Source organism: Rhinolophus sinicus, chromosome 18 (assembly GCF_057876585.1).
Source record: "Rhinolophus sinicus isolate RSI-liver-muscle chromosome 18, RSI-T2T, whole genome shotgun sequence".
Taxonomy (NCBI): Eukaryota; Metazoa; Chordata; class Mammalia; order Chiroptera; family Rhinolophidae; genus Rhinolophus; species Rhinolophus sinicus.
In genome coordinates, this window is record NC_142518.1 from 44,935,208 (window position 1) to 44,947,260 (window position 12,053).

General features: G+C 37.7%; 1 protein-coding gene across 1 annotated transcript; it reads left to right on the forward strand.

Annotated features, from left to right (window-relative positions):
• The first annotated feature begins 6,547 nt into the window (after positions 1–6,547).
• Positions 6,548–11,189, forward strand: SPIN4 (spindlin family member 4). The gene has a single exon (XM_019719130.3). It carries the CDS (start codon positions 7,171–7,173, stop codon positions 7,918–7,920), a length of 750 nt encoding a protein of 249 aa, XP_019574689.1. The 5' UTR covers positions 6,548–7,170; the 3' UTR covers positions 7,921–11,189.
• Positions 11,190–12,053: the final 864 nt, after the last annotated feature.

Consider the following 12,053-nt stretch of genomic DNA (forward strand, 5'->3'; position numbering starts at 1 on the left):
AAACTCCTAGAAGAAAATATAGGAAGAAACTTTACAGACATTACCCGGAGTAAGATTTTTACTGATATATCCCCTCGCACAAGGGAAGTAAGTGAAAAAATAAACATGTGGGATTTACATCAAACTAAAAAGTTTTTTCACAGCAAAGGAAACCATCAATAAAACAAAAAGGGATCCTACTGAATGGGAGAAGATATTTGCCAATGATATATCCGATAAGGGGTTAATATCCAAAATTTATAAAAAAACTCACTCAACTCCAAAAAAACAAACAACTCAATTAAAAGATGGGCAGAGGACATGAAGAGACATTTTTCTAAAGAAGACATACATATGGCAAACAGACATATGAAAAAATGCTCAACCTCACTAATCATTAGACAAATGCAAATAAAAACCACAATGAGATACCACCTCACCCCAGTCAAAATGGCTATCATCAATAAATCAACAAACAACAAGTGCTGGCGAGGATGTGGAGAAAAGGGAACCCTTGTGCACTGTTGGTGAGATTGCAGGTTGGTGCAGCCATTATGGGAAACAGTATGGAGGTATCTCAAAATTCTGAAAATGGAACTACCTTATGATCCAGCAATTCCACTCCTAGGTATCTATCCGGAGAAATTCAAAACTCTAATTCGAAAAAAATTATGCACCACTATGTTTATTGTAGCACTATACACAATAGCCAAGACATGGAAACAACCAAAATGCCCATTGGTAGATGACTGGATTAAGAAACTATGGTACCTTTATACAATGGAGTATTACGCAGACATAAAGAAGAATGATATCTTACCATTTGCAACAATATTGATGAACCTAGAGAACATCATGTTAAGTGAAATAAGTCAGACAGAGAAAGACAAATACCATATGATCTCACTTATATGTGGAATCTAAAGAAAAGAATAAATGAATGAACCAATCAGAAACAATCTCAGAGACATAGAGGAAAAGCTGAGGGTTGCTAGATGGGAGGGGAGATGGGGATAAGGGTGAAGGTGAGGGGATTAGAAAGCACAACCAGTAACCACAAGATTGCCATGGGGATACGAAAGTCAATTTGGGGAATGTAATCAATAATGTTGTAAAGATTTTGTAGAGTATCTGATGGACACTTGTCTCATTAGGGAGCCCACCTCTGGGATGATGTAGATGCCTGATCACTGCACTGTACACCAGAGGCTGAAGCTGAACAATAATGAATGTCAACTACAATTATATATATATGATTACAAGAAGCGGAGTACAGCATTAGGAATAGAGGCAGTGGAAATGTAAAGGCTGTATGCGATGTCAGAGGGGTAGTGGATGGGGGAGGAGGGTTATCACTGTGTGAGGGGTGTAAATGATAAATGTTTAACTATTATATTGTTTTGTACACTTGAAACTAATAAAAAATGTTTAAAAATAAAAATAAATAAATAAATGTCATAGAAGAAGTGACTAAAAAAATAAATAAGAGGTTTAGGTCTAGTTTTTTTTTGTTGTTGTTGGCAGTGCAATGTCCAGTTCCTTCAGCACCATTTGTTGAACATCCTATCCTTTCTCCATTGAATTGCTTTTGAACTGTCAAAAATCAATTGGACATAGTTGTGTGAGTCAATTTCTGAGTTCTCTTCTGTGTCATTGATCTGTAAACACTGTGCTTTCTTGATTACTGTAGCTGTGCAGTAAAACTTAACATCATGTAGAATGATTCTTTCTACAATATACTTTTCTTTCAAAATTGTTTTAGCTATTCTAGAGATTCTGCATTTCCAAATAAATTTAAGAAAAGCCTTTGGATGAGAGATATTTGTACTCACAAATGAACCACAGTTGACAATTTAGTGCCTTTAACCTTCAATAAAATATGAAGGGAAGGAAGGAAGAAAATTTCTATTCTTATTCCAGACATATCCTTTTTTATTTTTTATTTTGAAGTCTTTAATAATCCTGTATTGCATTGTAGAATTAAAGCACATGTAAAAGATGATAAAGGTGGCATCTCTCCATTTTTGCCCGAAAGAACAGGAATTTTCCAGATCTGTAGCAACTGAATTGCCTAAAGAATAGCTTGCCTAATTCATATGAATATTACATTACGTTCTTTAGCATTCATAAAATCCAACATGTCCTTTAGAGCATGTTACTTGTCTTTCTTCTTAGTTCAAAAATAACAAAAGAAGAATCCTATGCATTTCTATGAATAACCTCACTCATGTTTTCACAGAAATTTCAATATAGATCAATTTGGAGAGAATTAACATCTTTACTATGTTGAGTCTTCCGAGCTATTAACACAGTATGCCCTTCCGTTTGTTTAGGTCCTCTTTAATTTCTGGCATAAACATTTTTAATTTTCAGTATACAGATTGTGTACATGTTTTGATAGATCTATACCTAAGAATTTCACTTCCTTTAAGGTAACTGTAAATGTTAGCTCTTTGGTTGTCTCACAGGTTCCTGAGACTGTTTTTTTTTTCTTTTTTCTTTTTTCTCAGTCTGCTTTTCTCTGTTATTTATTTGGGGTAAGTTTTATTTTTCTGACCTCAAATGTGCTGATTCTGTCTTCTCTCATCTCTAGTCTTATATTGATCCCATCTCAGGAGACTTTTATTCTGCATATTTCATTTTTTCAATTCTAAAATTTCCATTTGGTAAGTCTCTCATCTCATTTGAGTTGTGATTTTCCTTGTTCTTTGTATGACTTGTGATTTTTATTTCATCCTTGTCATTTTTGATATTATATCATGAAACTCTGAATTCTATATAACCTGTTTTTATCAGACATCCCTACTGTTGTTATGTAGCTGGAGGACCTGGTGTGTGTGCATGTTTGACTTCTTGTGGGAATCTCTTGAGACCACCCTTGCAAAAGTGAAGCACTGACTCACACTGCTTCATTGCACATGGATAGGATGGATAGAAGTTTAGCACCCTTCTCAGATCTGCCAATTTCTTTATGGTGAAAGTTGGATACTGACCCACACCATCTCACTACTTTCAAGTGGGAGTGGAAGCTTATCTGAGCACTGGATCTCACTGACACCAAGAGTGTAGGGAAAGATGAGTACCACCTAGTCCCATCTTGTTCCCCGCATTCAGTCTCATTGATGACAGGTGGGAATGAAAGCTCAGCTCCTCATTGGGTTTCACTGACAGGGTGTGGGGAAACAGAGTGCTGACTAGCCTTGCCTCACTCTGCGTTAATATCATTGCTGTTGTGTTGATATGGGGGGAGGAGGTGGGGAAGGGCTATAGCATAGAGATCACTACCATTTCCTTATATCACCCGATAACTGTGAAAGAACAACTCATCATTAAGCTTCACTGATGCTTCTCTGGCAAGGAAGTCAGAGCACCATGCAAGGAGACTGGAAGGTCAGCTCTGTGATCAGCACCACCTATGCTACTCTTCTGACAGGGAAGCAGTTCTTGCTTAGGGAAGCACTGCCTGCTTCTGCCAGAGGAGTATGGAAGATCAGATCTCTACTTGGCACTGCCAATACTACACTGTCAGAGGAATTGGAACATTACCTGCTTCCACCCAGCAGTGGATTAAGATCAATTTCCTGCATTTGAGGCTGTTTACTAACCTTATTTCTCACCACAAGCCACATCCCCTGTTCCTTAGCCTGGAAAACTCTGTGCTCCAGTCACAAGCTCCTGACCAGTTTTTCACATATCCTATGTCCAGTTATCCCGCTGTGCCTTTCCTCCAGCTGTTTTTGGCTTAGACTGAAAAGGCCTCACTACCACCTTCTGAATGTCTTCCTTTTGTTGTCTTACCCATTCAAGTTGTCTTTTCCAATCTCTCCAACCATAACAAATCACTACCTCTTTTGGGTCCCCAGTGTTTAATAATTTTGTACTTCTTAGCATGTATTATAATTCGCCTTGTACAATGGAATTAATGACATTTATGCCTATCTCCACCACCCTTTACATTATGAATTAACACTTTATCTCCCAAACTTATTTTAAATAATGTTTTATTTATCCAGAATTTGGGCTTCCAGAAACTTGAAGCATTTGAAAGACTGCTCTGAAACTGGCTATAAGGGACAAAATCTTGCCAACAGTGGCCTCCTTGATTCACACTCAGACCCTGATCAAAAGGGCTTGAGTGTAAAATAGAACAGAAGTTTAGAGGTGGGACATGAGCCAGGTGGTTTGCAGAAAGACCTGGTAAGAGAAAAGGGCTTGGTTAGGAGTATTTACCATGAGCCAATTCATGTGCTAAGAAGTTCATTTGTATTTATCTCTAATCTTCACAGCTACCCTTTGAGGTTGATAATATTATCCATATATTACAGGTTGATGGTGTTCTCCTAATCATTTTCAGACTTATGGACACATATTCACAGGGTCAGTGATCTAGATGTTTTGAAAGGATAAATAATGCTGCTGTGGGAGATTTTAAGTCACCAGGACTCCAGTCTTCAGAGGCTTGTGTGAGACTAGTTTCATTTGGGAGGATTTCTTTGGATTGGAGCAGGGCAGCTGAAACCATTTATTTACTCATTTAACAAATATTTATTGAGTACCTATTCTGTGTAAGGCACTTGAATTGCAAGATAAAAGGCCTTTCTTGAATAGATTTATAGTCTAGTGGGCAGACATACAAAGTAAACATTATATCACAGTGTGGTAAGGCCCACTGAATCCGTAATGTTAGGGAATGGTCTAAATATCAGAATCATAGTTTTAGAGAAGAAAGAATATTAAAACATTATTTTGTCTCCTCAGGCTGCTTTGTGGGGTCATGAACAGGAATTCCATTGAAATATACAACCAAAGGGCATGAGTAAATTCTTTTCCCTGCATTTGTGGGCCCTGTGGGTGGTCTTTTTCTCTCACCTATCAACTGTTCTAAGCCAAAAGAGTTTGGCATATCTTGGTCTGGGGGAATACCGGGGGTGGGGGGGCATTATTTGTGAAACATAATGCCCTGACATTTACACATACCTTCTGACTTTCAGTGTATAGAACATACAGTATATGTGTGAATATGCACACACCACTATGCCATTCTAAAGAATATGGAAATACCTTTCAGTGTGTGTAGTTTTCTTTTTTTCCTTGGAATTACTTTCCTGTGTTATAGTTTGGAGAGTTATCCCACCTCCAAAGTCCTTGGCCTGGGAAACATGGGGAATTCGGGAATCCACTCATATTCTGCCCAAACAGCTATTAAATGATATGAGGACTAGGTTTGCATGTCCCTGTCTTGCAAGGTAGTGAAATATGGAGGCTGCCAGTATTGCTGCATTGCAGCTTTCTCCCCTGCTTTCCCACATGAATTAATGGTCTCTTTTATTTTTTTTAACCCATGATGATATGATGTCTTGTCACCAGTGAAGGGTAGAGGAATGAGAATGAGGGGCCTAGGCTTCCCTGGTTTTTATTGCCATCTTGTAAAGTAGGATACAGGGCTAAAAAAGTTTTAGATATTGTCATTTGATGCTCATAACAGCCCTGTGACTTGAGGTAGGTGAATTTATGGACACTGTATTTTCTACCTTTCAGATTTTCCATTCAACATGCATTACACTTATAATCAGAAAAACAACAAACATGTATGACAAAAACCCTTTCTTTTTTATTTCTACAAAATTGGGGTCACGATTTTGTTTCAATATCCTGCTTTTGCACACATTGTTTTTATCTCATGTAGATCTCCATGTCATTTTCTTTGAAAATATGGTTTATGCTAGCTCAATAAGTCCATGTATGAATGTAAACAATTTTAATTATCTATACTGTCTAGATCATTTAGGATAAATAATGGACCACCCATACAAAATAATATTATGGAACCATTAAAAATCATATTTTCAGAGTAATTACCTTGGAAAATGCTCATGATATAAATTATAAAAAAAACAAGCTATAAATGTATGAAATCTCCCAGTTTTGTGAAATATAAGTGTAAACTTATTAATGAGAATGAAGTCACAACATTTTGGTGTATGTCTAGATAGTAAGATTCAGGAGATTGAGGTTAGTTTTGTCTTTTATTTCATTGAATTTCAGAAAAGTTCCACAAATGTCAGTACATTTCTTTTACATTCAGACAATTAAAGAAAAAAACTTAAAAGATTATTTAAGAAAAGCATTACCAGGAGTGATCAGATAGAAAATAGAAAGGGAGTTTGGATCAAGATGGTGGATTGCAAAAGCATACAGGCTTTTTCTTCTCCGGTCTCATATCCCTTTAACTGAAAGAAAATAATTTGTATGTACAAACTCTTTGTGTATGTGTGTGTTGAGTATTATTTTTTTAAAGGCTTTGTGAGGAATTCCTGGAAGATAGAAAGCAGATGGAGCGGCTGTGGAGGAGGCTGGCGGGAGACAGGCGGCCAGAGAGAGGGAGGAGGGGAGCCGGCCAGTCTGGCTCCGGTTTGAGGGAAGCGGTTGGGGGGGGGGGGGCGCATGAGGAAATGAAGGCGTGAGCGCCTGTAACTGGACTGAAGGCGGGTGCGCGCACTGACCCGCCCAGCTGCTGTGGACCGAGCGGAAGGGGGAATGGCTGGGGGGGTGGGGGCGGGGCCGAAGTGCAGGCGGGCTCAGAGGGGTCTGGTTCCCGAAGCAGCAAAAACCCCGGCGCCAGAGCTAGGCCGAGCAGTGCAGCGCTGCGAAGCCGAGGCCGCGCGGACTCGTCGGAGACCCACCGCCGCAGGCGCCTTTGCAGCTGCAGCCATCCCTCTTATTCCTTGCCTACCTTTCCCGTCGTCTCCGTCTCCATCGCCGTTTCTCAGCCGCAGCCCCAGCTATAACAGCTAAGTGGTCAATTCGGGACTTGGGGTTGGGAATCCGGGCGAGAGCCGGTACGGGCAGCACAAGCGAGCGCGCCATCTCCTGCGGCAACCGCCACTCCTGCAGACACCCCTCCCCGGCTGGAGAGGAGAATACTATCAAGAGGCCCAGGCTGTCCCAGTGCCCACGGTGAGAGTTTGAGCGTTTCTACCCAGCATTGGTGAAAGCCTTGTGCTCGGTGAAGGCAGGACCGAGGGGGAATCAGAGATCACGAAAGAAGATCTCATGTTGGATAGCGTTGAGTTTTTCTCAGTTTAACCACTTTTTCTCAGCTTAATCGAGCAAGTGGCAGCTTTGCCTGAACCTCCTTAAACTTAATCAAGCAAGTGGCAGCTTTGCCCGAGCCTCCTTAAAACCCGAGCCATGTCGCCCCCAACTGTGCCTCCGATGGGCGTAGACGGGGTGTCCGCATACCTGATGAAGAAAAGGCACACCCACAGGAAGCAGCGGCGCAAGCCCACTTTCCTCACTCGTAGGAATATCGTGGGCTGCCGCATTCAACACGGCTGGAAGGAAGGCAATGAGCCGGTGGAGCAGTGGAAGGGCACCGTGCTGGAGCAGGTTTCCGTGAAGCCCACTCTCTACATCATCAAATACGATGGCAAAGATAGTGTGTATGGATTAGAACTGCACCGGGATAAGAGAGTTTTAGCGCTAGAGATCCTTCCTGAGAGAGTGCCAACTCCTCGCATTGATTCGCGCCTGGCAGATTCCTTGATTGGCAAGGCAGTGGGGCATGTGTTTGAAGGTGAGCACGGTAGGAAAGATGAATGGAAGGGCATGGTCCTGGCGCGAGCCCCTGTAATGGACACTTGGTTTTACATCACCTACGAGAAAGATCCGGTCCTTTATATGTACACACTGCTGGATGACTACAAAGATGGTGACCTGCGCATCATTCCAGATTCCAACTACTATTTCCCTACAGCAGAACGAGAGCCGGGAGAAGTGGTCGACAGCCTCGTGGGCAAGCAGGTGGAGCACGCCAAAGATGATGGGTCCAAGAGAACCGGCATTTTCATCCATCAAGTGGTGGCCAAGCCGTCTGTCTACTTTATTAAGTTTGATGATGATATTCACATTTATGTCTATGGTTTAGTGAAAAACCCCTAAAGTCATTCTGCTCTTTGCAAAAGTTGTGGAACTATTGAATGTAAAATATGTCATGTTCATGTAATTGTGAACTTTTCAGAACAGTTTTGGTGTCAGGATTCAGGAATTTATTACTTAACTGTGCCTCCAAATCTTATATTGACTAGTTCCGCAGTTTTGCTCAAATGTACTTTGGTACCTACGATATTGCCTTGTTCTGTAATTGAAATTTTAAATTGGGTGCTAATACAAAATTGAAAAGTGTTTGTGACCATTGAAACAATGAAAAATTAGGTAAAGAAAAAATTAATGGTGTAACCCGGCACCATATCCTTCCCCCCATTTCCTTACCTTCCCTCTTTCTTCTCCCCAGGTTAAAAAAAAATGTTAAGAACATGATGTATATATATATATATATATATATATATATATATATATATATATATCCTTCCACGTTTTTCCCATCCTCTTAAAAAAAAGTTTGTTATTTCTGTAAAAATTACAAGCTACATCATTTCTCTGTAATTGCTTTTCTCACTTGGCATATCCATGAAATCCCTCCTGATCAGTAGTTGGCAGATATCTTTCTCTCTCTCTCTCTGTCTGCCGCTCCCTCTCCTGCCCTCCTCTCCCTCTGGAATTCATTTTTGTATATGGTATAAGATAGAGGTCCAACTATACATTTTATTCATATTGGATACTTGATTGTGCCATCACATTTATTAAATATCACCCATTTTCTTCTCCCTCCCTCTTTCCCTTTTTCCCCCTTCCACTCCTCCCCCTCTCTTCCTCCCTCCAACAGCTGCATACACAGTGCATATTTAAGTATCAGAAAGGTATTCAACCATTCCATTGTTGGTGGTCCTTCAGATTATTTACTTTCTGTTTTTCACCATTGCACTGTTTCACTACATACTATACTAGTGCTTTTATTTCTGTAGGGTAAATTCCCAGAAATGAGATTGCTGGATAGTCGTGTATTTAATTTTAAAAGATATTACAAAATTATTGTCCCAAATGAAAGTGCTCATTTTCCAGCCTGCTCTCCAGCACTCTTTAATGTTTGCAAATCTGAAAGGTGAAAAATTACACAGTATTATTTCTTTAATTGTCAAACTCAATGAGGTCTACTGGGGGCGGGGTGAGGGGGGTTGTTTGTTTTTTCTGTTTGGATTTGCTCTTTTGTGATTTTCTAGTGTTCATCCTATGCTTGTTTATCTATTGAGTCTTGATCTTTTCTTTGTAAATTTGTAAGAAACATTACTATATTTGCTATATGGTGTATATTAACCATCTGTGTTATGATTTTGTCCTTTCTATCATTAATCATGACTTTATTGATGGTATCTTTTTGGGTTTTTATTTTTTATTTTTAGATAACTATCTCCTTTTTAGCTTTTTGGTTTTCTGTCTTTCTCAAATTAATGCCACCACCCAAGTCATGCAAATATTCACCAGCATTTTTTTCTAAAACATATTAATTTTAAGTTTTCTCTGTTTGATACATCTGGAATTTACTCTTGTATATGGATACCTGATTATGCTATCACATTTATTAAATAAATCATCTATTTTCAAGTTTCTGAGCCAGGTCACATTGTTTTAACTGTAGTGGCTTGACCTTAAATTTTGGACTCTGGTAAAGCAAGTTACCTCTTATTTGTATTGTTTTTCTTTTATATAACTTGTCCTTGACAGTCTTACATATGACAATTAAAAGCATTCTTTCCACATTAAAAAATTGGGTATCTTAGAATTGTATTACATTTTTTGCATACATATTTAGAGTATTATTTTAATAATACTAATCCTTAATACTCAAGGATTTGAGCACATCATTAAAATCTTTTGGTTTTGTTATTGTAATATTCATCTACGTCCATATATCAAATTTATTTCTAAATATTTTTAGTTTTTATCACATTTTGGCATTTTGAGTTGTATATTTTTTCATGCTCATTTGTAATATGCTATTTTTGGCAACATAGACAAACTATGCATCTTTTTTATTTTTACATTCTATTTAATCAGCTTACTAAATCCTGTAAATTGCACTGGGTTTTTCAAAAATAATATTTTGGGCTTTCTAGATACACAATCATTTCACCTGAGAAGAGAGATGATTTTGTTTCTTCTAATGTTTATATTGATTATTATTACATTAGCTGGATTCTCCAAAAACAATATTGGAAAATAATCTAACAGACTTGCCTGTCTGGTTCTTAATTTTCATGGAATTGTCTTTAGTATTCCCTATTAATAAGACATTTGCTATTGGTTATTGGTAAATAGTCATTAACATGTTTAGGGAGTTTCTTATATTCCTGTTTTACATAGCATTATTGCAAAAAGTGGCTTCTGAATTTTATCACATGACTTTTCAGCATGTATTGATAAAATCATACGACTTTTCCCTTAATTTGTTGGCATAATGATTTAGAGTGGTAGGTATTTGATGTTGATCCAATCTTGTATTTCTGGAATAAATCCTATTTGGTCATGGTGTAATAATCATTTGATACATTGCTGGATTTTATTTACCAATATTTTACTTAGAATTATTGCATTTACATTCCAAAGTGAAATTCTATTTTTTCTTTCTTACACTGTTTTTATCAAGTGTTTTTATTAAAATTTTGCTAGCTTAAAAAAATTGGTGAGTTTTCAATATTTCTCTGTGGTCTGGAATAGTTTAAATAGCATTAGAATTATTTGTTCTTTATAAATTAGCTAGTACTAAATTGTAAAACAGTCTAATCCCAGTAGCACTTTTGATGGTAGATCTTTAATCAGCTTTCTTATCTCTTCAATGGTAATTGGTTTATTCAAGCTTTCTATTAAAAAGGAATGTACATTCTCTGAAATACAAAGTTTAAAGTTTTCTCTATTATCAAGCTTCTTGATTGTATTATTCTGATACTTTGTCATTGTGTGTTGCATATGCATATGTCCTGGATATGTTCAACTCTGAAAATACTGTAATAAAGTCATCAGCTATATGATAGTTTAAATTCTCTTCATATTTTATTTTTTTTAAATTAAAACATAATATGGAAAGTATAAAAGAAACATTTGTTTAACTTCACCTAAAAATAACAAATGTCATCTTTGTGTTAGATCCAGATTTATATTCTTAAAAAGTCAGAGCATTACAAATAATACATATCTTTCTCAGTACCATAATGTTTCCTTCCTCTGCAGAGGCAGATACTATTATGAATTTGATGTGAATCTTGCCTATGTTTTATATATATTTACTGCAAATATAGCCATGGTTGATAATAGTATTGATTTTTGTGTTCTGTTTTTTTTTTAAATTTCAATATGAATGGTAAACTTTAAACCATGTGGAATTTATTTTGGTTTTTCTTGTAGGGATCTTTCTTTCAAATTGGGAAATGGATTGCAACAACAAAAACAACAAATAACAATGAACTTATAGTTACTGTTTCAGGTACTTTTACCACTCTTGACACACAGGGAGGCATAGCCCTAACCACAACACTGGCAACTGACTAAAAAAGACAACATTTCAGCTCTCATGGAGATTGTATCTTGGCTGTGGTAAAGCAGATATCCACAACCCACCCCTGGCTTCAAGATGAAAAATAGGTCTTATATTTTCCATGATAATATTGGGGTTATCCCACATTCTGACACTGAGAGGGAGTCTGGCCCTAATCCTGGCACTGTTTTAAGAGTTTTAGGACACGACAGTGGGCAGAACAAAAACCTTCCTTAATACGTTTTTTTATCCTTCAAGTAGACTTCAGACCAATGACAAAGATATAAGGTAGGTATAAAACAAGGTAAAAATAATGTGATAAATATTAAAGGATTAGAGGAGTGCATATGTACTATGTGACTATGTTATATAGTTTTTAGACAGCAAAAAAATACAAATGTGTATACGTTTAAATAAATAATAATGCTTCCTGTTCCTGCTCTCCCACTAGGCCCAAGTCCTGATTGTTTCATATTGTTTCGTGATAACATTGGGTTGTTAACATACAATAAGAGAGACTCAGCCCTGGCCTAGGATCTGGGATAGAACAATGAGCAATCTAGACAAAATCCCTGCTTTCTAGGAATGTGTCCTAATGGGAGAAAGAGAGCCACCACCACCCATGGCTCTTAGGCCTTACACTGAT